The sequence below is a fragment of the Sceloporus occidentalis genome, unplaced genomic scaffold (assembly GCF_023333645.1).
Source record: "Sceloporus occidentalis isolate IW3139 unplaced genomic scaffold, rSceOcc1.0.p SCAF_10, whole genome shotgun sequence".
In the NCBI taxonomy this organism is placed as follows: domain Eukaryota; kingdom Metazoa; phylum Chordata; class Lepidosauria; order Squamata; family Phrynosomatidae; genus Sceloporus; species Sceloporus occidentalis.
The window spans coordinates 101,225-126,944 of record NW_028316990.1 but is presented as its reverse complement, the minus strand read 5'-3'; the positions used below and the strand labels follow the sequence as shown (position 1 = coordinate 126,944).

The window sequence follows — 25,720 nt, the reverse complement described above, 5'->3', positions numbered from 1 at the left end:
GTGATTTTGGGGGAAAATAAAGAAAACCTAATTGTACTTTGTTTCTTCAAATGTTTGCCAATTTCATTTGCTGCAACAGCATGCTGGTTCAAAACTGGGTTTTTATAGTCAGTTATATACTCTACCCCAGTGATTCCCAAACGTCGGTTCTCCAGATGTTGCCAGCTTTGGCTCCCAGAATTTCTGACAGTTGGCCAACCTGACTGGGACTACTGGGATTTAGAGTCCAAACACCAGGAAGACCAAACTTTGGGAACCACTGACCTTCCAAGAGGTTGTCCACATGAGTGAAAAGAAGCAGCTAGAGCAAAATAACCCCTGGTTTCTTCCCATTCAAGCTGGAAAGTGCAAACTGTTGCACCAGTGTGCAGATTGTGTGCTGGTCAGAGACAGTAGGGAGGGACAAGGCAGCTGGTGGAAGTGGTCAGGAACAGGTGCCCTAAGTTGGCTGAGCCACAGACTCTATTGCTGGCCATATCATTATTATTTTGCCGCTGGCCCACAAAAGCACATACATGGTCAGCTGTACGTTGCACTCCCCTTGAAGTGAAATGATGATAATCCAATACCAACAATACGGTGGATTTAATAAAAACATTAGCAAACAGAGGGCTATGGGGAGGAAGGGGGAGATAAAGGGTATGTATTGTAGGGGGCTCCATGATTATGCTGTGCCTCAGTGGGTGATGGACGCACTGTATGGGCAGCCAATCAATTGTACGACCAAGCAGCCAGTTGCATGCATGGCCAGTCCAATGAGATAGCAGCTAACTCGGTCAAAAGAGGCACTTGGTGGCTCCTGGCAGCATGTTCATGTGTGCATTCACATGCACTTGGGGTGTGGTATGGCTTATAGCCACAAATGTTCTGTTTTGGTGGGTCCATCCTTGCAGTGTAAAGGGGTGGTGCCTATCAGAGTTTGGCCTGTTATTGCAGCTAGTGCTGCGATGAGTGGGTTCTCCCTGCAAATCAGGAAACCCTGGAGGTAAGCTAGCTTTTCTGCTCCATCTGCTCTTGCCCTTAGTTTAGGGATGCTAAAGAAAGATGTTCAAAGTTTAGGCTACTGGTTTCCAAGAATAAGGAAGGCAGTTGTAGTTTTGAAACTTCACTGAACGGTTTGGCTAACATTGCCATTTTTTGTTCCTATCAAAATATTAAACCATTGTTCCCATTTAACATTTGAATCTTTATTTGTATTATCCTCAGTTAATTTCCAGTATCAGACAGTGAAATGGTAGCTGTCTAACAGTTTTTCCTTACAAAAGATTAACCTTTATTGTATTTCCAGCTTAAGCCTTGGACTGTGCTGTGATGGCACTCAGTAAGAAATAACAATAAGCAAGACACTTCATAAAGAGTATAATAAACTTCACTATCTAACTTCTAATGATGTAGCTCATTCAACAGCCATCATTTGTGTAGAGATAGGGTGACTTCTGAAAAATGGCATACTAATTTTTGAGTCTTCCAAATTATTTTCTCAAATTCCTTTAATAGTACCAGCAAAGAAACCAGTGAATCTTCTTGAAAGGAACATCTTTTGGATTATTTTCATTGGACAGATAACACATCAGTGTAAAACAGATGTTGATTTGGAGACTCCAAAAGATGTCTCCAGGTGACTATCAAAATATGTGTGCAAACAAAACAGAAATAACTAAATTCATTCTTGCTTCAACCTCTTTGCTCCATTTACTATACAAGCATAAATGTGTTGTTATGTGGGGTATGAGAAGAATGTACATGATCATTTTGCCTGAAGACAAAGTGCAATTGTAGACTTTAATCCCTAACATACGATATATTTTGTTTATGTCTGCCTTTTTTCAGACCTTTTCTTTTCTAGGAAGTATAGCTGCTTTTGGATCCCTTTACAGTTTCCTTTGAGGCACACAGAGATCATGGAATGGAAAGTAATGCTGCTTCAAGTAGAATGAATTTCTCAGTCATCCGATGACTTTACAGTGCAATTCATTTTCTTAACAGTGCTCCATCATCACCTCAACCCAAAGTTCTCCAAGGCTACTTTACATCCCTGGTTCTCAACATAATGTATTAGTCTCTGTCAATTGTGGTGGTGGTGGTGGTGGTGATGGAGGAATAGGAGTGTACGTGCAGGAATAATATTCATAATGATATTGTTCGTAGTCAATCTGCTTTTAAATAATCATAGTGTGTGCATTTGCATTGTGATAGGAGGTTACTGTTGCATCTTCCCCCTGTTTAAAGGGATTATGTATGTGGGGGACATAATGGCTGGACAGGTACCCATTGTTCCAGGACAGCTAGGGGGCTGCTTGGAGCTTCAAGAGCTGGTCCTCCATTGTGGCAATCTTCTGCTCTACTTGATGAATTGCAGGGAGTGAGCAGAATTTCAGGGGAGGGCCTCCATGACTCTGAAATGCCAATGTGTCACTGGACACACCAATGTACCATACTGGCAGTCAGTCAGTTGTGCAGCCTATCAGCTGGTTGCATGGGACATCCAGTGGGCTGGCAGCTAAGTGGGTCGAGGGAGGTGATTAGTGGCTGCTAATCATGTGCTTGTGCATGTTGTTGTGCACATGTGCTTGTGGTGGAACAAAAATACAATGGTACAGTGCAGCTTGTACCCACAATTGCTCCATTGGGCCAGGTCCATCCTTGCAGCAGGAAGGGGCAGTATGGCCTGCGCATCAGTTATCAGCCTGTTGTGGGAGCCAGTGGTGCAGTCAGCAGGTACTCCCTGCAAATCAGGAAACCACACGGGTGAGCTGGTTTTTCCCCACCATCTGCTTTCGGCCTAAGTTTTATCCCTTTTTGTCACCAGTTATATATAAAACGGTACTAAGGTGTTAAGAATCAAGTGACTGACTATGGACTGACTGGTGAGTGCTTTATGCAGCAATGTAGTAGACTGGGTGGGAATTGTAAAGCCCATCAGATATTGTTGGGCCATAGGTCCCAGACCCCTAAGCAGTTCAACAACATCTGGAAGGCTGCACAATTCCCACTCTTGCACTAAAATGAAGGCCAGACAAGACAGAGATGCTGTTTATGTTTGATTATCTGCTTGACTGTCTGGTGTTCAGTATGTTCTGGGAGGGGGTTGCACTCCCCCTGAGGGAAAAGGGGAATCCCATTTTGGGGGAAAGGCAGGATAGGAATACAGTCAAACAAACAAACATGCTTGTAGTTTGGAGGTACTGTATTTTTAAATCCAGAATTGTCACTGGAGGTACAGGTAGCCTTGGTGGTCTGGAGTACCTTATGTCAGCTTAAGATGATAACCATTTATGAACCTTTCTGGACATAAATAACCTAGCTATAATTAATACTTTCTCAAACTGATTACTACAGTGGGTTATCTTTAGAAATGACAATTTGGAGGTACATGTTATTCGAAGAATTAACTACTTGGAACCCAAATTAATCTTCAGATTTTCCTGGTGTTATCCTCTCCAAATGTAGAAAGGACAGTGACCAAAATGGTGAAGAGTCTCCATTTTTATTCTTACCTGTTTATTTGTATATCTTTCAGTACATATTGTATATTTTTAGATTTGTATAGTCTGTATATAAGCTGTGCATGTTTAGGCTGTTCATACATATATATATAGTATATATAATATATTGTGGTTTATTTCACTTAGTGCACTATATTAACATTATATATATGTGTGTGTGTGGCATTGCTTGTATTACTATGTTTTGAGCATTTTGAAACGGCCCTTGGGCTATTCAATAAACTTGTTTGTTTGTTTGTGAAGAGTCTGGAAACCATGCCTTATGAAGAGAGACTTAGGGAGCTAGATTTGTTCAGCATAGAGGAGAGATGGTTAAGAGGTCATATGATAGCCCTGTGTAAGTATATGAAGAGCTGTCATATTGAGGATGGAGCAAGCTTGTTTTCTGCTGCTCCAGAGACTAGAACACAGAACAAAGGATGCAAGCTACAGGGAAAGAGATTCCACCTAAATGTTAGGAGGAACTTCCTGACAGTAAGAGCTGTTCAATAGTGGAACACAACTCCTTAGAGAGTGATGTAGTCTCCTTCTTTGGAGGTTTTTAAACAGAGGCTGGATGGTCATTTGTTGGGGGTGCTTTGATTGTGAGTTCCTGCATGGCAGGGGGTTGGACTGGATGGCCCTTGTGGTCTCTTCCGGCTCTATGATTCTATGAAATAAGGTGAGGAGGATGCTTATGAAGGAGAGAGCCTTTTTAGAGATGGTACCCAAATCGTGTAATGCACTCTCTAGAGAGCCACATAACAGCTAGGTTGGTTTTTTCAGTGCCAGATGTTCCCATGTTTTTAGTTGTTCAGGTTTTTTTTAAGGGTGTTTGGTTTTGTTTAGATTTTTCTGTTCTGCTGTTTTTACTTGTTTTATCTTGTTTTAAACAATTTTACAGTTTTACATTGAGTTTTATTATTTACTTATATTATACATAAAACTTTGTCCTGTGTGCTTTTATAAAAGTTTTATTTTGTGAAACACAGAGCTTTATTTGTTGGGCATTAAAAATGTAATAAATGTCAAGTTGCCAGAACGCTCTCTGGCAAGCTCTTTGACTTAATATGGGTATTGGCCATTATGTTATTGTAGAAATTTTACTACCTTTCCAAATACCAGCATTCATCTAGGTCAGGGATTCACAACTTGTGGCCCTTCCAGGGCTGAACTGCAGCTTTAATTAACATAGCAGATAGTGAGGAATGATGGGAGCTGTAGTTGAAAAATCTAGAGGGCCACAGGTTCCCTACTCTAAGCTGGGTCGGCACATTTGTTCCCCACGTCTGTAGTAGAGGAACAGTAGTTAAACATCATTTCCATGAAGTATGCTTCCAAAGCATTTTCTTCTTTTTGCTGTGTCTTTGCCCAAAGAAGAATTTAAGGTGGGAGGGAGTGAATAGGATGGGGACTAGTTTGAAAAACCCTAAATGTCTAGCTCATTTATCTGGTGTAATTGCCTGCTTATCTGCTACTTAGCCATGCTGTTTTGGTATTCTTCTATTCTACACATACACACAGTGCTGGACTATTTATAGAATCCGCACGAACTTCAGTGAAAACCAATCAGATTTTATAAATCCCCTTGAAGAAGGTTTGTTTCTGTAGCTGCAGCAGCAGTGAAGGAAGGGAAATTGCTGGACAGCGGCACTGAAAAATGTAGTCTTTGGTGTCTTTTGTTTCCCCTCTTAATGCAAAATGCCAAAAAGCTGGTAGAACAGAAACAAGCATTGATGTTCATTGATTTTCTTTTTCCCTCTCTTAAAATCAGTTTACAATAAAGGGGCAGCTATAGTAGATAGACTTATCAGTGTCAGGTGGCTGCGATCAGGTGCTTAGATTGTTAAATTGTGCTATTGTTAAAAAGCATGTATATCTCTTGTGTAGAATTCTCTGTGGTTGAGCATCTTTTGGGCTCTTTTAAATGTGTAAAATTATATCTCCATCTTGGTCATTTACACTGCCCTATAGGATGTAACAGAGGGCCTAAATACCCCAAAGGCACCAGTACTTGTCTGATCTTGGAAGCTATGCAGGGTCAGCCCTGGTTAGTACTTGGATGGAAGACTGCCAAGAAATACCATGTGTTGTAGACTATATTTCATAGGGAGGAACTGGCAACCCACTGCTGAGTATTCATTGCCTAAAAAGCTCTATGAAATTTATGGGGTCACCATAGGCCGACAGGTGACAGGAAGACATACAGAGATAGGATTTAACAGGGAGACTGTGCCAAGTAGGTACAGAGGAGAGATTCTCCCAAACCATGGTTTTAACCAGGTTGTGTGGGCCTCTTCTGTGTGTTTTATGGCATGCAAGGAGAGCAGATCAACTTTTCCAACCCATTTTTACCCAAATAGAACAATCTTTCTCCCATTGGCCTAGTTCTTTTTATTGAATTCCACATAAAGCTTCAGTTCTCACAGAAATGTACAAGGTAAACACAAACTGATATTTAAATGGTCTCAGATCTGTTTGCAGTATCCATGGAACTGACACACGTACATCACCCACTCTTCGCGTATTCAATGCAGCCTTAAAGCTTACAGCTTCAGAAGATGTGTAGTCTCTGAACCTATAGTATGGTTTCAGAACATGCTGCATCCTCTCTGAGCCAGATGCACATGACTGTTAGTTATTCAGAGCCCTGCAGCATGTGCCAGCCTACCAGTTCAATAGGAAAGGGTTCCTCTGCTGTTGCTACAAGATCATGAAACAGACCTTTCTTTCATGTGGATTGCTAGCCTCAGAACCACACAGAAAATACATATCAAGCACCGAGAAAGTCCTCCTAAAAATAGACTTTCTAGTACCATCTAGCCCCAAACAGATACCTTGTTCCTGAGTCCCTCAATTTTTCCTTGATGCCTACAGCATTGTACAGATTCACCCAAATTTCTTTATATGAAACTGTAAGGTATAAACAAGTCTGCCTGTTTCCAGCCACATGATAGAAAGCTTTTCAGATGTATACACAATAGGCATCACGAAGAGTAGTTGTTCTTGAGAGCAGTTTGCAGTATTCTTGAGAGAAATATGCTCTCAAGAGAAATCAAAACCCTGAAGCCCTGCAGAACAATTCAGCAATCCAATAACTATATCTCTGTCTTTCCACTTGCAGACCAGTACTGGAACTTTGCCTTGGGAAGGCATACTGGGAAGAAAGTACTCACTTAATTATGTGATGATCCTGCTATACCATACCATACCATCTTGTCACAGTTTGGCATTTTCAAAATTTGGAAGGTCTTCGGTTAAACAGCTGGCCCAAGAATAGCAATATCCAAGAACCAAGTGATTCATTTAAAATGTAGAGCTTTTTTCTGGTAGTAATTAATTAGTTGAATAGCATTGCCTTGGAGACCAATAATGGAAAGTAAGACTTACTCTTTTATGATGCCGATTCAGTGTCCAGAGTAGGTCGGCGGTAGGTGCAGTAGGTAGTAAGAGTCAGGATACACTCCAACGCATTGTTGACTCATCTTTAGCTTGTGGTTTAATGCTAAATAGATTGCAGGAGACAACTTAATACCAATTGAAAAATAGCCTTTCATACACTTTTAATAGTGTCAAAAGTAAAAGTAACAATTTCTTCAGTCCTCCTTCTTACTAATACAGTGTAATTATGATTTTCAGTGCTTTGTGCATTTAATTTCTCCTCCTCACCGCCTGCAGTTGATTCTCACAGCAAAATACAAAACCAAGAAACCAGGCTTTAGTAAGATAAATTCCAGCAATAAGACAAGATGATAAGGAATGTGGAATAAAGTCAGTTTATGCATATTATTATATAACAACAACAATAATAACAATAACAATAATAATATCTAAAAATACAAAATTTTGTCAGTGGTGGCTAACAGTTCATAAAATGTCATCAGATTAGCACAGTAAGTGCAAAAAATAGAAAGATAAATGGTGATTAACTGTTTCAACCCTATGAGTCTTCTCCACCAGCAGTTAATTCTCCCATAGACATATAAGGCAGAATATCCATAGTTACAGTAAATTCAGTTTTCCATGTAGCAAGAGCCACAAAGTTTTTTATTTAATGCAGTATTATCTGCGTGGTGGCACAGACTTTTTGAACTATTGATAAAACCAGACTGGATTCAAATGAAACCTGGCTGATTCTGTGAAGTGTCTCTTTACACTCAGGATCAAACTTTGGAAGTTAACTTAAATAATTTATATAAGAGAAAGGTTGGGGCTTACCTACTGCTTGATTATTACAAACTCCTCCAACAATCTGTAGTGTATATACACATGGGATTCTGGATAATGTTTCTTGTATCTGATGAATTATGCTGTAACCCACAAAAGTTCATGCAGTAATACATTTTTCAGTTGTTACGGTGCCATGGGATTCCTTGTTATTTGTATAACTTGTCATTCTACACAGAATGCTTTTGTTATTTGTTATTTTTAAAAAAAAACAACCCTGAATCATCTATTTTGCCCCAAAATGTGTTTTTTTTAATTAAAATGATGACGACTGGCAAAGTAGCAAGAGGAATTATACAACATTGGGTTTCATTAAGAGACAGTAAAGAAGCCAACGTGAATGAAATAAAACTTGTATCCATAAAGCCTAATTGTCATAATGCCTCACAAGGTGGGTGTGAAGCTAAAATCCAGTGGCTTCTGCTTTATTTATATATCTATATTTCTGTTCTGCTTTTTTTTTTCCAACAGTGTTCTTGATAACTATACTGGTAGTGGAAGGGATTGCTGTGGCTCAAAAGACTCAAGGTACAGTACATGTTTCCTCTGTGGAAAGTTTATAATTAAGTATTTGTACAATATAAGCTTGGAATTCAGAGATGCTTCCCCCCCCCCCAAAAAAAAAAAAAAGCAAGTATTGCTGCATTTGTTCATTTAGAAAAAAGCCAAACAATCCGGGGTTGGGGGGAGACCAACCAAAAGCCTAAGATGTTTATAACCAAGTTAGTGCACTGAGCAGAGCCAGAGGAGAGTCGTTCAACAGTTTGAATGTTGGATTGGGACTCTGGGAGACCAGGATTCAAATCCTCACTCAGCCATGGAAACCTAGTGGGTGACTTGGACAAATCATGATCTGTCAGCCTTGGAGGAAAGTACTGCCAAGAACACCCAGTGATAGGGTTATCATAAATCTGAATTGACTTGAAAGTGTATAACAACAACAAAAAATCAGAACTGACACATACGTAAGTTGCATTCAGATGGCTGTCCATGGTAAACCATGCTGTCTCTTGGCTGTTCTCTCCAACCTTGCTCCATTCCTCTTCCACTTGCACATCAGTGTCAGTACTAGAAGGTCAGGCTTTCACTGAGCCAGAGTTCCTTATCAGCATTATTCACCAACATTAAGTCAGAATTCCCTGGGTTCAATGTCATGGAAAGATGTCCACATGGAAGAGGGGAAGGTGAGAGAGAACCATGTTCCTGCGGTACTAATTCATTTCTTCATATACATGGTTAATGAAGGCATGGTCATCGCAGATGGTCTTACTCTTAGAGAACGAAGAGTTAAGATTTATTTTAATACAGTTCTTGCAGTGTTGACATGAAAGCCCTATGCTAATTAACTGTTTCACAAGTCAATATATGTGTTAATTGCTCATGAAGAAAAGACACTGAGTAATTAACACTTGGCAAGCTCAGGTGGAAATAAATTTCACATTATATATTCTACATGATATTTATGTATATTATGTGTACCCTTGCATTTTAAGTTTCTGTCTTTAAGAGAAAGAACAAGTTGATGCTCGGTAGTTATACTTCCTGGAGAGAGGAAGGGGATTCATTTCTCGTTTTCATGCTGGAGGAGGGGTATTTTTTCCTACAGAAATAGAAGTGTCATAACATCAGAATATGGAGATTGATATTACGGGGATCTTTCAGGAATCACCTAGAAAACAGAAATCTTCAAGTACTATGGATACTCCCTGCAGCAATGCACACATCCCTGTTATTAGTAGACCACACGTTAAACATGAGTCAACAGTGTGATGAGGCAGCTAAAAAGGCCAATACAATTTTAGGCTGCATCAATAGAAGTATAGAGTCTAGATCAAGGGAAGTAATAATGACAATCTGTTCTGCTTTGGTTAGGCCTCATCTGGAATACTGTGTCCAGTTCTGGGCACCACAATTCAAAAAGGATGTGCGTATCCAAAGGAGGGCAACTAAAATGGTGAAGGGTTGGGAAACAATGCCCTATAAGGAATGACTTAAAGAGCTGGGGATATTTAGCCTGGAAAAGAGAAGGTTAAGAGGTGATATGATAGCCCTGTTTAAATATTTGAAGTAAGGAGGAGGGAGCAAGCTTGTTTTCTGCTGCTCCAGAGACTAGGACTCAGAACAATGTATCCAAGCTCCAGGAAAAGAGATTCTACCTCAACATTAGGAAGAACTTCCTGACAGTAAGGGCTGTTCGACAGTGGAAGAAACTCCGTCGGAGTGTAGTGGAGTCTCCTTCCTTGGAGGTCTTTAAACAGAGGCTGAATGGCCATCTGTTGTGGTTGCTTTGATTGAGAGTTCCTGCATGGCAGGGGTTGGACTGGATGGCCCTTGTATTCTCTTCCAACTCTTTGATTCTGTGATTCTGTTATGCACCTGAGCAGCAGTGATCCTTCCAAGAATCAGGTTGATATCACAGAGCCATTACATAAATTGAATAACTTGAATAAACATGAAGCCAATATCAAGGGATCATTCTACTGTCCTTGTATAAGGGCAGAATGCCCAAATCTGTCTTTTTGCCGGCAAAAACAGAAGCGGCAAACAGCTGCTGCTTTTTGTGCTGGCAAAAATACAGTTTTTCAACCCCGCTGCAGCCAGAAACCGGCTTTAAGGCGCTCCAGTGTCATGCAACATCTAAATGCTGTGTCACCAGAGTGCTCAGAAGCCAGTCCATGTGTAGGGAGTCAGGCGGCATGAAGCCAGCTTCCAGGTGTCTTGGGGGCCAGCTTCATGCATACAACACACCTCCAAGCTGGCTGGAAGCCATTTTTTTGTGCCAGTCTGTTCTGGCCCTCGCTAACTTGAGCACCTTATGAGAAAGAGATGTTTATCAATAAGTTGTCTCTTGCTTAGTAGATAGTGTCTATTAGTGTCTAATAGTCCACAGAGTTCACTGTTCTACAGGACTGTTGCTTGCAGAGATTTCCTAGAATGACTAGTTTTTTGTTTTGTTTTGTTTTATTCCCAAAGTTGGGCAGAATATTGGAAGTAACCGCATGGCATCTACCCAGTGTAGTGACTGGGTACGAACAAGCAATGGAGGCCACTTTGCTTCACCAAACTTTCCTAAATTCTACCCACCCAACCAGGAGTGTGTCTATATTTTAGAAGGTAATATCATCGTCTTTATGATCATTGAGGTTTTTTCTTTATTTCATTCCTCAAAGTATGGATGTTTAAACATTTAAAAACTACTGGAAGAATGAACTGGCAAAAGACTGTACTCTATCTGACAGTGTGCTGAGACATGAAATGCAGACATTATTTGCAATACATCAGCCATACATATGAAATTCTCTAAAACTGAACTTAGGAAATGTATAATGTGCAAGAAGATTTAGCTAGCATTACCCAGTTTGATGCTGATGATTGGCAATGAAGCAAAAGTTTGATTGGTACTTACTTTGAGTCCTTATACCTGGCTTCACAAATTCAATGCAAAATGAACCCCAAACAGCATTGTTTGGGGAGAGGGGGAGGCAAAGTCTACTGTTTTGTCCTGGATTTACGTGAAAATCAGTTAAAGTCTAGATATCAATGTAAAGTCAAAGGCTTTCCTGGCCGGCATCCATAGTTTTTTGTGGGTTTTTCAGGCTATGTGGCTATGTTCTAGAAGAGTTTGTTCCTGATGTTTCGCCAGCATTTGTGACTGGCATCTTCAGAGATATCAAGTTTGGTCGAAATCGGTTCTTAAGTGGGCATTTTGGAGTAAATAATACAGAAATCCAAAATGTGCATTTGAGAGCAGTTGACAGATTGGATCCAAAACCATACTACACCATTTGCTTTTGCCCTGTTAGGTGGCACACCAAGTTTGGTATCTTGATCAAGCATGTGGATTTGTAAAGCATGATAGACAAGAAGAAACCTTAAATTATAGTATGGAATGTAGTCTTAAACTAATTGTATAAAAACAGAGCTGAATATTGCCATAGTTTCAGATGTCTAGAACTTCCAAAAATACTAGAGTACTGCTTAATTCAGGCTAAGTAAGTGCTCCTTTGATTGAGCATGCCAGTACTGATGTCAAAGAAATTCTACATTTACATGAGAATGTTTGCCTTTTATATTACCACAATTTGTAATTTTAGTTTCTTATTTATGAAACAGTTAAGTACATATTGTCTCTAATATAATATACAGATGAAGGCTGTAGATGCAGTATTATGGCCAAAGAAGAGACTGAGTTGTCCACTGTTTATACACAAGAGTTATTAATGAGCTGTACATATGGACTCATCTGGGGAAAGAGTCCTAAATTTATTACTGGGATCAAACAATGATAACGCTAGGAGTGCAGTTCATATGCACGTTTTTGTTATAGAAATACAGTCAGCCCTCTGTATTCAGATTTCTTATCCATGGACCCAACCATCCATGGCTTTCAGGCCATGGATTCAAGCCATTGATTTTTCCATTTTGTATAAGGACACCATTTCACTGCCCCATTATATTTACTGGGACTTGAGCAGCCATGGATTTTGATATCCACAGGGGTTCCTGGAATCAGCAGATACCAAAGGCCCACTGTATAGTTGAAAGGAACTCTGAACAAACTCAGATCCTTAAAGTAGAGAATCAGCTGTTTGGGCGGCTCTTCTTCCCAGCAGCATATGGAAAAGCACCAGATACTCAAACATTCTCATCTTTGATAAAGCCTAAATTAAATGTCTACAGCCTCTTCCCACTTCTTATCTTTATCTCTAAAACCGTGGCGGGTTACAGACTGCCATATAGTACGTGCTCCACGCGTACTAGGGTTAGGAAGGGCCATACTAGGGTTAGGAAGGGTCTTACCTTCCTCACGGCCCTTCTCTCTAGTACGCGCGGAGCATGCACTAAATGGCAGCGCCCATCCACATGGGTGCTGCCATTATTATGTCGTGGACGCACAGCGTCCAGACGTGTCGCGGCAGAAGTGATGCCGCGAAAGCGTGCCTTGCGCTTTGCGGCGCCACTTCCGGGGCCCAGGAAGGAGCGTGATTTCCGCGTTCCTTCCTCGGAGCATATGGGAGCCGCGCGGTTTGGCTGCTGCGGCTCCCGGACGCTGCAAACAGCGACGGAGGGAGACCGGCCGCCGGAGGGTGGTCTGTAAACCGCCCAAGTTTCATTTGCTTAGATTTCATAGCTATGGACCTGTGTTTCTGAAAGAAATATTCTTTTTTATTGACAGATAGCATATTGTTTTTATGCCTTTTATCTAAGATGCTTTATGAGTAGTTTATATTTATAAGCTGAGTTATAAATATGTAAATAGGTCCAGAACTGCTCTTACCCATTGTGACTGAAAGTTATATTGATCCAGAGTGTTTTTACATTGCCATAGCTGCCCCACGCCAAAGAATTGAATTGACTTTTGATGATCCATACTACATAGAGCCTTCATTCGAATGTCGGTTTGATCACCTAGAGGTTCGAGATGGACCATTCGGTTTCTCGCCACTCATCGATCGATACTGTGGTCTAAAAAGTCCCACCTTAATTAGATCAACAGGCAGATTTATGTGGATAAAGTTTACTTCAGATGAAGAACTAGAAGGAGAAGGATTTAAAGCAAAGTATTCATTTATACCAGGTAAAAAAAATTCCTCCTTTTCTCACTTTGCCTTTTAGAGTTTCTATCAAAACATGGTAGAATTTCCTCACAAATTTCCTATCTTAAAATCTACTCTGTATGTTTGGCTCATTTATGGGCTTATTGAGGCAGGAAAAAAGTCCCAGAAGTATCAAGACTTCTCCATTCTTTTTACTATGATTTTTCTTACATATTCATGGTCCAAATGCTTTCTTGAAATACCCCAGGCAGTGGTAAACCCCTCTGAACAAATCTTGCCAAGAAAACTCTAGGATAACCTTAGGGTTACCGCAAGTCAGAAATAACTTGAAGCCACAACAAATGATTTGAACAACAACAACCAGATGGATCTCTCTATGCCAAATAAATTAAGACAGGAAGGCCTCAGAGAAAGAAGGATTAAGATTGGACCAAATGCAAGGCATAGCACTATGTTGATAGGCTTGTTTAATCTGCCTGCTGCCTCTGGGGTTTTAGAAGCAAAAGAATGGAAAGGAAGATAAACAGTGGGTCAACCCTTGCCTAGAATTGAAGAATGGAATGGAGATTAAAATGATTTCTTTATTGGCAGGTGGCCCTCAGGCAGCCAGTCTTTGCAGAACTTCAGGTCTTTTCATGCTTCTGCTTTTGTTGGTCTAGAATTTTGAGTCTTTCTTGATATAGGTGCTGGTGGGGCATTATGGCTCTCTTCCACTTTTTTCCTCTGATTTTTGTTGATGTCATTCTGGTTTCTATCGTATATTATTATTTGGTCTGACTTAATAGAACATAACCACTTTGAACCATTGGATTGCTTACATTCCATGAATTGCACACATTGCATACATCTTGTGTACTAAACCAAACCAAAAAACCCCCACAAACAATTAAAAGTATCAGTTTTTAATGACTTAGTTCCAAGTCATGGTCACTGAGTAATGAAAGATTTGATATTTGTCAGGTCACTATTCTAGCATACTTTATTTATCTGGTATCTAGAATGTCTTCCTTTTTGCTTAAACTTCAAGAGGTTGCTTAGCTTTCCTAAACCCAATCATTCGTTATTTTTTCTTCTTCTTTGTTACAGACCCTGACTTCACATACCTAGGAGGTATTTTAAATCCCATTCCAGGTCTAGTATTGCAGTACTAATCTCTTTTGTTCATTACATTTTAAATCACTCTTGCCCTTGGTTTGACAGCACATTGTGTCTGCCTCACTCTCTAGATTGCCAATTTGAGCTCTCAGGAGCTGATGGGATAGTACGGTCCAGTCAGGTAGAACAGGAAGAGAAAACAAAGCCTGGACAAGCAGTGGACTGCATATGGACAATTAAGGCTACTCCAAATGCCAAGGTAAGTCTGCTGAATCACTTTGTGTCTAATCAGGTTTCAGCTCATTAATGGTTGGGAATGGCTGGTCATTAGTAATCATTTGCACACTGTGTCCCATTCATTGAAATTAATTACCTGTTGTTGAGGGTTATGAGAAATCAAGATAGATGCTGACTTCGTAAACTGCTTTTGGTGCACAATAGTATTGTTACTGTTTGTGAACTGCTGTACAACATTCCACTGGGGTTTTGTAGGGAAGGGTTGTTGTTTTTTGCAAAGCCTGTAAGGATCATATTTGTGGCCCTGTGGTATGTCAAAAGATAAGTATTATCAATATTTGAATAAAATCCTCTCAATTTAGTTTCAAACTCTGCCTTTTCTCTTTTCCTCCTCAGTGTTTTTATTTATTTATATATATATATATATATATATATATATATATATATCACACACACACACACACACACACAGACATATAGGGACAAGCTCAGTAATAAATAAAATAAATCTGTTCTTTAAATTTATCTTAGGGTCAAGCATTTTTTGTTCTGCAGTCATAAAAATGTCTTCATTATGGGGAATGGCTCCGAATACTTGAGAGTAGGCCACACACTGCCCAGCATATTAGGAATAGTTTATGCATCTTTCTAGACACTGATATATTTCATCTCTATATTTTATTTGATTAAAAAGAAATTTTAACTAGTACTTGGTGCTGAAAAGAATAGATGTGAAGAGTCAGAGACTGTAAATTTATATGCCCAGAATAGAAATGTATACAGCCAATCCATCTATTTCTTTCAGTGAAATAAAGCTTGTAAACCCAGTAGGGGCTTTTGTTGGTTGGTATGTTTGGGGATTTTGGTACTGAAAGACAATGCATACTTGGCTTTATGATGTTCACTTTTTTTACTCAAGGTTTTATTTCTTTTTTTCCTTACCAACAGATTTATTTAAGATTTCTAGACTACCAAATGGAACATTCAAATGAATGCAAGAGAAACTTTGTGGCTGTGTATGATGGAAGCAGTTCTATTGAAAACTTGAAAGCAAAGTTTTGCAGCACAGTGGCAAATGATGTTATGTTACAAACTGGAATTGGAGTGATACGGATGTGGGCAGATGAAGGCAGTAGATTAAGCAGGTTCAGAATGCTCTTCACATCATTTGTAGATCGTAAGTATATTATTATCACTTATTTATATAGTGACATCAGTCTACATGGTGCATTACATGTAAAACAACAGCAGCAACAAAAACAGCCAGTCATGCCAAAAACATACAACCTTTCACATATACACACCCACCCACCAACCCCCATATATGAATGACTAGATTGAGGCTGTTGCATTTTGCCCACATCATGAGAAGGCATGTCTCATTAGGAAAGGTGATGATGCTAGGAAAAGTAGAAGGCAATAGAAAGAGAGAAAGACAGCATGCCAGATGGTTAGATTCAGTCAGAGAGGTCATGGCCCTGAGCCTGCAGATCGATAAAGGATAGGGGATCTTGGAGATCTTTCATTCACAGGGTTGTCTTGAGTTGAGATTGATTTGAGAGCAGATAACAGCAATACCACACACACATATATATGGGAAAGAAAGTGTACCACAAATGTACTATGCAAACAATTCAAAGACATAGCCATGTTAGTCTGGGTCATCATGCAAAAGGATCTTGTAGCACCTTTGAGAGAGAGAAAGAAGTTGGTAGCATAAGCTTTCAGAGTCTGAGGGGTCAAGCAGATGGGCTGGGAAATGCGGTCCACAGTCACACAGGTATCAGTTACGCCAGGGCCCCAGTAACTGCATATGTCCCGCCCTGATCCAGGCCATCGCTGTTTTGAACAGGGCTGGCAAAAGGAGCTTATTTTTACTGCTCCTTTTTGATCCGGTTCTTCCACAAAGAGAAGGGCGTGTAAATGCCACACCTCCAACGTGACCAGGAACCAGCACTTTTGGCCTATCTGTTTTGGGCCTAAGTCTACCTCATCAGATGATGCATCTGTTGCATCAAAATATACAAGATGATAAAATTCCAAAAGCTTGGGAAAATAAAGTTTTTAACTTGAGATTTAAAAACAGTGAGAGGAAGAGCAGTTCACAAATGTTCAGGGGGCAATTCCAAGAGTATGTTACAAAAGATGGCAAAACCGTATTGAATTTAACTCATTATTTCCCATTTTTCTTTTGCTTTTGACATGCATGAAATGGGAAATAGCTACTTGGGTAAAGAGATTCCACCTCAACATGAGGAGGAACTTCCTGAGAGTAAGGGCTGTCCGACAGTGCAACACACTCCTTCCTCGGAGTGTAGTGGAGTCTCCTTCTTTGGAGGTCTTCAAGCAGAGGCTGGATGGCCATCTGTCGGGGATGCTTTGATTGTGATTTCCTGCATGGCAGAATGGGGTTGGACTGGATGACCCTTGAGGTCTCTTCCAACTCTACAGTTCTATGATTCTATGATTCTACTTAAAGACACTGCTTTTACTTTAAACGGCAGGCAGAATTTTAGCACATAATTCCAGATCAGAGCAAAGTATCAAGCTATGCTCATACAGAGGTGGGGAGATTTGGCCAGCTGTTAAGAGTCATCAGCTAAAAATTACGGATGAGAAAATCATGAGATTATAGCTTGGTAACTTTGCTATAAAACAAGTACATTTCTGTTGTGCTATGTGCTAAATCAAGGCTGCTGACCTCTGCATTTGAAAAGTTCTCTATCCATTTCTGAAGCATAATCTCAGGCTGAATAATTAGTGTGGCTTTCAGTATGTAGAAGGAAACTGGATTAATTTAAAAAAAAAAGAATAGGCATTTTGAAATTGAAAGACATTCTCAAATAATAGACTGTGTTGATCCAGATCTACTCATCTGTGCTCTTGCTTGAAATAGGCAGTTAAGGACAGCTTGAAATAGCAAGAATTATAATTAAATGGCATTAATGTGCTCTGATCAGTTGGCGTCCTAATCATCAGATTAGTATACTATAAATTAGTATACTTTAAACAATATATAACTAATCACACATTATAATAATTTTAAGTGCATTGTTACTAAAAGCGTTGATTATTTAAGCAATTGATCAGTCTGTTAAATGAACCCGGTAAAGAATTCTGCCAGCATAGCTTATAAAATAACCCTCAAAATTCTGCAAAAGAACCTCTATCCAAGAGCATAGCTGAGAAAAAGGTTGACGGTGAATGTGCTATTTTGAATGCTATTGTCAGTGTATTTATAGGAGGGTAGAGGTAGAAATGGAGTGCTAGTAGCCACAGTTGTAGGAATATTTGGCATGTGATACTACATTATATGTAGATTATAGAACCTTTTCCTCTTTCCTCCTTCATAGCTCCCTGCTCAGGTGGAACTTATTTTTGCCATAGCAACATGTGCATCAATAATTCTCTTGTCTGCAACGGCATTCAAAACTGTGCATATCCTTGGGATGAAAATCATTGCAAAGGTGAGTAGTCAAAACCTTGGGCTTGGGTAGGGCTGTTTGTCTTCTATCTTCTAATTTTATTAAATGAGCTATGGCCAGTTCTGGTCAATATGCTCAGGCCAAAGGGTTGTTGTGAACAAAATGATATATCCTCCCTTGTAACGGAAAGATTTGCTTTTTCCAATTTTAGAAGACAATGGACAGTTTAAGCTTGTAATGCAATTCTGGTCTGTTTCATGTACTGGTATCGCATTTGCCATCAGTGTGCCATGTTATATTCTATGTTTCTTCACCTTGAAGCTCCTTTTGTTTGAGATTTTAAAAAATATATACTATGCTTTTATTGAGCTGCACTGTATTTCTCTGGTTGCAGCATTTCAGTTTCCTGTTTAATATCTTAGCAGACACATCAGTTGCAGACCAACTCTAGATCATTTAAAATGAGCTTTTCCAAGTGGATCTCTGCCTCACTAGCATTAATAATATCTATTATTATTATTATTATTATTATTATTATTTGTATAGGGCCATAAATTTACATGGCCCTTTATAGAAACAGTTCCAAACATTGCTGCCTGCCAAAGTGTACAATCTAAGGATAAAAATATAAACTATACAGTAATTATAAACAAATTATGGAAATGAAATACAACACTATAATAGCAATTGAGATATAATCTAATATAAAATTATAAAATAGTATTAATGTAAAATTCCAAATGCTTTAACAAACAAGAATGTCTTCAATTCAGATTTAAAACTAACCAGAGAAGAGGCAGTCTGCAATTATTCAGGGAGGTTACTCCAGGAATATGGTGCAGCGAGAGAGAAAAGGCAAAGCCGGGCCAAGGAAGAGGAAATCCTTGGTTGGGTAAGAAGCCAAATAAGCCAGATACGGTAAAAGGAAATAAAAGCTGACAGATAAGGGGGGGGGGGGGGGCTAGGTCACCTAAAGCTTTAAACATTAGAAGAAGCTTATACAGAATCCTAAGTGGAACAGGTAGCCAGTGAAAAGATACCAAAAGTGAGGTAACATGATCAAAATGAGCCAAAAAAGTCAGAAAAGTATTTTATTCATTTACCTTATTTCTTTTCCTTTATGGGTTGCCCCTATTGCTGAAACTCTCAGTATGAAATCAACTTTCAGTATAAATTATAAAACTAATAATAAACTAACCTCAGTTTAAAGCATGTGTTAAAGACATCAGTAAAAACACCTTAAAAGCAGAAGATAATTATTGGAGCAGTCATCTACCATTTTAAAACATTTAAAAGGCATCTAAGAATAAAAAAGGCCTTTGCCTGCTGCTGAAAAGCCTGAGGGCAGGGAACCGTCTAACTAAAAGATTGTATGTACAGCACTGTGTAAATTTACAGCGCTTTATAAATTAAGGTTAATAATAATAAGATCAGCACCAGCAGATTTCTCTAGTGAATTGAGCACCATAACAAAAAAACACCCTGCCAATGTGCTACCACTTATTCAGTCTCAGTAGGCAGCAGCGCTCAGAGCAAGGCCTAAGATGATGAATTCAGAGAATTGTCACAAGCATGAAGCAAGACTTTTTTTAAACCAAAGCTTATTCTCTAGACAACAATTTGGATGTACCTGTATGTTTTTCCTATATTCTTTCAGTACAGTCATCTCTTTTAAGATTGGTGTGTGGACAGTATCTAGAACTATTAATCCTTTTTGTTTGGTTGGTTGTTTTTAAGAAGTGCCAGGAAAACATTTCCATTCACATTTTAGTTAAGAAGTGGGCTTTTTTCTTTAATATCCAACAGACACTAATGTAGCTGTTTTCCTTTGGAAAGACTTTTTTAAAAAAAACCTCGTTTCTTGTCAATTACAGTAATAATGTTTTCTTCCAAAGCTTGCCCCCCCCCCCAACACACACCCCCTGAGGTCATGAAACATTGAAAATTGCTGTAATCTGGTAGTGCCACCTTGTGTGCTTTCATGTGAAGTGCTCAAATTTAATAATTCTGGTCAGGCACTCTTAACCTGAACGGTGGCACATCTCTTCCCTTAATGCTTCCAGCAGACAAAACAAATATAATTTGTCTGGAAAACTAAGTTTCACTGAGTTTTAAAATGAAAACGTTATATTCATCTATGAGGGATATTCATCTGAGTGTAGATTTATACATAGGCTCACTCTTTTATTGGTATTAAAAAGAACTAGAATAGGACATTTTAGACTCCCTGTTAAAGCCAGTAAGAAAAAGAGTCAGGTAGAGAAGAATGTGCTAGACTAGAATGGCTGAAGGCCCACTATGTTCCTTTTCTTTTCTGTGATTTTGATAGCTAACCATGGCTTGGGTAGCAGGAATATGCTGTGGGTGGAAACTCTGCTACACAATTTGCTCCCTCTTTTTTGGGCCTGTTTCAAAGGGGAGGGCACTTCACAGTTTTGGAACTGCCAATTAACTTAGTGTTCAGTGAAATGTTTTAGTCCCAAGAAACTGTGTGTCAATGAGAGAGGATAATTTTCCAGAGTTAAATGGGATTTTACTTAGTCCCATCCATAGGTAAAGATACAGTATCTGTCACACATCTGTTTCCAAATAAAAACTTCACAAAGGCCTGATACAGACAGGCCAAAATAATGCTGCTTTGAGTCACTTTGGAGGCATCCTGTTTAAATGATGCATGCGTCCTAAGAGTCCAGAAACCGCACCAAAGCCACGATGCAGTCCTAAGGACTGGAGCGCAGCTTCCGGACTCTTAGGACGCATGCATCATTTAAAAAGCATACCTCCAAAGTCACCCGAAGCAGCTTTATTTTGGTCTGTCTATATGGGGCCAAAGATGATCAAACTGAGGCTGTCATACTTTGGCCACATAATGAGAAATCATGGATTACTAGAGAAAACAATAATGCTAGGAAGGGTAGAGAGTAGAAGAAGGAGGAAAAGACCACATCCAGATGGATGGACTCAGTCGGAGTGGCCACAGACATTATTTTTATTTTTATTTATTTATTTATACCCCGCATCTCCAGTGAAGTCGAGGCAGCTTAGAACATTATTAAAAAGCATTGAAATACAATAAAATACAATACCCCGTAAACTCACCCACCATAACCAATAAATCAAAACAATAAACAACAACAATAAAACAATACAGTTAAGGTTATTAAAACAGACAAGACTGGGTAGCCAGTGGGAGGTGACTGAGATGCTAATATGGGAAAGCCTGTCAGAAGAGATCTGTTTTGACCACCTGTTTGAAGCTATTAAGATTAGTAATATAGTGGGTTTGAAGGATCTGAGCAGAGCAGTGAAGAATGAGGAGTCTTGGAGGTGTCGCATCCACAGGGTCAGCATGAGTTGGAGTCAACTCGAGAGCAGCTAACAACAACAAGAAACCGTGTGTGGATGTTTTTTTCTAATACATCTCCAGGGTATTTAATTTCAAAGGAGAGGAAAAACTGGCAACTCTGTACTAGTCATCAAATTTCAAGTGCTTATTTATCATATGGACCAACAGTGTTTACGGACTGATGCAGAGATATATGTAGTATAAATATATATATATGCCTTGTATCACTTGCAACAATTTCAACTCAAGCAGAACCAGAAGGGTTAAACTAAACTTGGAGCATTTTTCTTGCAGCATTCTTTTAAAAATTCCTAAGAGAACTAGTGCAGATGGCAGTCTGCCTCTATTTGAGTAATAGAGTGTCTGTCAATGGCGTTTAAAAATAGAAATGGCTTTAAACTCTGAGAAACTGGGCTTTTAAATAAAACATCTGACAGGTAATGTGCTATTTGGGTATTTTGGTTTTGGCTATGTTCCATTTTAAAATTCAGCTAAAATGTTGCCGTTAAGACCATCAAACCATGACAATTCCAAGAAAAGCCTTCAATTTAACCTATGTGTTGCTTTTCTTGTGGGAAACACTAAAAGGTGAAGGTAACTTTACCTTGTTAAGTAGAGGTCTACCATTACTTAAAAAGATTATACCTTCTGAACACACACACACACACCCAGCACCAAATAATGTACTTGAGAACTTGAGCTAAGGATGATTTCAAACCTACATATTGTGCATCTGCTCCTTCTGGCCAAGTTTCCCTTATGTCCAGTGAACAAACTGTGTTTCCATGCAATCTGTACCTGCTTCACAAAATGCTCTGCAGATACAAACAGCGGTGTCACTAGGGTTGGAGTTACCAGGTGTAACTTGCGGTATCACCCCCACCTTGACTTCCTCCCACACTACTCCATACAGAATCCTTAGTAATGTTTTTTATACTAATATTACTTGTAAATGACTGTTAGCAACATATTCCACAGGTTATACATAAAATTGATTACTGCCGCTTTGTTCTTTTCAGAAAAGAAGAAAACAGGGTTATTTGAACAAATAACCAAAACTCATGGAACAATAATTGGGATTACTTCAGGGATTGTCTTGGTTCTTCTCATCATTTCAATTCTGGTTCAGGTCAAGCAGCCTCGCAAGAAGGTGATGGCTTGCAAAACTACTTTCAATAAAACCGGCTTCCAGGAGGTTTTTGATCCTCCTCATTATGAGCTGTTTTCACTGAGAGACAAAGAGATTTCTGCTGACTTGGCTGACCTCTCTGAAGAACTTGAAAACTACCAGAAAATGAGGCGCTCTTCAACAGCTTCAAGGTGTATCCATGATCATCATTGTGGCTCCCAAACTGTGACAGTAAAGCAAAGTAGGACCAACCTCAGTTCAATGGAACTTCCTTTCCGCAATGATTTTGCACAACCACAGCCAATGAAGACCTTTAATAGCACTTTCAAAAAAAGTAGCTATACTTTCAAGCAGGCTCATGAGTGCCCAGAGCAGGTGATAGAAGACAGGGTGATGGAAGAGATTCCTTGTGAAATCTATGTCAGGGGTCGGGAGGATGCTGCTCAGGGTTCATTATCAATTGACTTTTAGCCTCCTTTTAAAGGTTGAAATGTGTGTGTGTAAATATATATATATATATATAAAAAAAATTCATGTGTGTATACAATAATGTACCATATGGAATTTGATGGAGACATAAGTATTCATACTTTCTTAAAAGCTTGTTTAATTACTCCCCCCCCCCCCCAAAGGTATTCTCTTCATAAACCACTCCTCCCGTTTGAATAGGCCAACTGGTTGAAGCAAAAATACAGTAGGTTTTGCATGAGACTTCAACTACCTTTTATTTAAGGGGAGAAAACTACAAACACAAAATATAAAACCTCTGGTCACTGACAGCATATATTCTCTACCTTGGTTCATATCATTTTTCTTCTTTCAGGTAATCTTCCAAGTCAGAACCTTAATTACCGTATTTTCCGGCGTTGTATAAGACGACCCCCAACTTTTCCAGTTAAAATATAGAGTTTGGGATATACTCGCCGTATAAGACTACCCCTCTTCCAACGCAAACCAAATAATTTTTTTTTTAAAGTCAGATTTGATTTCAATATGGTAATTTTAATTCAAATGATTATGACATGCAGGTACTTAGCAGGAAAACTTGTATACAAAGCCTGCTTGGATTGGTCAGCTCTCCCTGCCTGCCCAGCCCTCCCTGTCTCCAAGACTATCAGAGCAGTACTGCAAACATGGATCTTTTTTCCATACCCCGGGCATCCCGGACGCCTGCAGCTTGCTCTGCCCTTCAGTTACATATGCAGCGACTGCAGATTCTCTAGTCTGGTTCAGATGTTTCAGCACCTGCCCTATAAGATGACACCTGGCATATAAGACGACCCCCAACTTTTGAGAAGATTTTCCTGGGTTAAAAAGTAGTCTTATACACCAGAAAATACAGTACTTTAGTTATAAAAAGAAGGAAGTGGGCATGGGCACAGGAGTATTTATAATATTTGTTCAAATTTTAGCTACAGTGACTGTGGTAAGTGCCAATTAAGACTCAAATAAGTTGCAATACATCCATTTGGTTCATCTTGACTAATTTTACATTGCCTTTCTAATTACCGACTCCTTAAAAACCAAACCTAAAGCTTTCTTTTCCCGCAAACAAACAGTAAATTGGGTGCTTGTGCTGGTAACTTGGGTCCAATGTTGTAAGTACAGCATACCAGCACACATATTTTGTACAAGAAACAAGTCAAACGGCTTTCTTGCCTTTTAAACTTCATATGTCATTTGGGAGAGTATGGTTATTCTGTTTACCAGTATCTGGCAGTGACAGAACATTGTGTGAAGCACAGGTAAAATGTCACCTTGATACTTGTTTTGAGGACATTAAAGCCCAGATACAAATAACTTGTATTTTCTTCTTGCAGCAATACATCAGGGATTTTTTAAAGAAAACATTGGTACACAATTTCTGCCATATTTTACATGGTGCCAAACATTGTTGCAGGTACTCAACTGTGAAAAGAATATTGGTCCATGTCTTTCAAGAGCTGTTGCACTTTTAGTGGGTGTCCTATAAAAGTCTTCACATTCTTCCCACAAACATCACTGTTGAAATCAGTACCTCTCTCTTGGTCATATGGGCTGTTGAGAAAAGCAATTTTCTATGTATTGCAAGAATTCGGATTGCTATGGATGGTGGATTGTAGCTGAGCCCAGAGCTAACTTTTTTTTAAGGTATGTCTTACATTAACATTAAATTTGTTTACAGATTGTTTGAAAAGCCTTTGTACAGCCTGGTTTCTATCAAATACTTTTGATATGACTTCTTTTTATTTATTTTCTTGGATAGGTTCTGGTATACTTTATGCTTCATTTTGGAAGTGCACTCACTGCCTAGCATGATGTTTCTTGAATATGAGCCACATCCACATCAGTACCACAGCAACATAAAAGGCATTTGAGTGTTGGAGAATCTTCTCCAGTGCAATGACATTCCAGTTTCCCTGATCTCCACCCAGGGATAGTAAATTCTAACCTGAGATTATCACACAGAAGGCTCTCATCCAACAAGTATGATTGGCTACTAGTGTAAATGTCTACAAAGCCCAGGCAATATTCTGTAGGAATGGTGATATGAAGCAAGTATATCCTCTCTACTTGTTGCTATGTAATAGCCAGATAGTAGGTGCTTTTCTCTCTGTCCATTTGGAAGCACATGGTTTGCAGAGAGATTTAGCAGGAGGCAGGACTATCAACCACTTTCCACTTCCCTAGTCTGTCTTCAGCCTCTTGAGGAAAGTTGCTGCACTGCTTCACCTGCTGTTTGGCTTTAGGCCACGCTTTGTTTGCTGCATTGTATTTCACATTTTGCAAGTGTGGCCTCCATGTTTTTACAATCAGAACAGTTTATAAACTGAATTCTCCACATTTTTGTAAACTTTGATATAACTCTATACTGTATGACCTGTGTATCTGCTTGTGAAGAACATGTGGTTTCTTTACCATTTAGTCTTTTTTAAAAAATTCATGGATTTCTTAAGCTTCCTCTGTTTATGTGACTGTTTTTCACTAAATGTAACCTTACAACTCTGAGCCAATGGTCGATACCCTGTATTAAGAAATGTATATAAAGGAAGCTTACAAATTATTCACTGTACTGATTGCAGATGGCCACTTAATGGGTAGAAGGCAGCATTTCAGATGCTTCAGTTCTAAAACTGCTGAGAGATCCTTGGATAAAACAAGTAAAGTTCATTAGCAATGCACAAATCTAGGTATCTACTGCATGTATCCAGAATACAGGATTGACAAAATACTTTTGT

At 39.2% G+C, this 25,720-nt stretch overlaps 1 protein-coding gene across 4 annotated transcripts in view; it reads left to right on the top strand.

Moving 5' to 3' along the window:
- NETO2 (neuropilin and tolloid like 2) overlaps positions 1-23,127 on the top strand; it is a 30,076-nt gene extending 6,949 nt beyond the window's left edge. Inside the window, exons 2-10 of one of the 4 annotated variants that reach the window (XM_089539479.1) lie at positions 1,498-1,618; positions 8,184-8,240; positions 10,686-10,826; positions 13,042-13,290; positions 14,357-14,401; positions 14,497-14,624; positions 15,551-15,779; positions 17,956-18,069; positions 22,393-23,127. In XM_089539479.1, coding sequence (XP_089395605.1) covers positions 1,585-1,618; positions 8,184-8,240; positions 10,686-10,826; positions 13,042-13,290; positions 14,357-14,401; positions 14,497-14,624; positions 15,551-15,779; positions 17,956-18,069; positions 22,393-22,973 — 1,578 coding nt within the window. In that variant the 5' untranslated portion in view covers positions 1,498-1,584 and the 3' untranslated portion in view covers positions 22,974-23,127. The remainder of the gene's footprint in view (positions 1-1,497; positions 1,619-8,183; positions 8,241-10,685; positions 10,827-13,041; positions 13,291-14,356; positions 14,402-14,496; positions 14,625-15,550; positions 15,780-17,955; positions 18,070-22,392) is intronic. The other 3 variants (XM_089539480.1, XM_089539477.1, XM_089539481.1) reach the window with 3 other exon arrangements.
- The last annotated feature ends 2,593 nt before the right edge of the window (positions 23,128-25,720 follow it).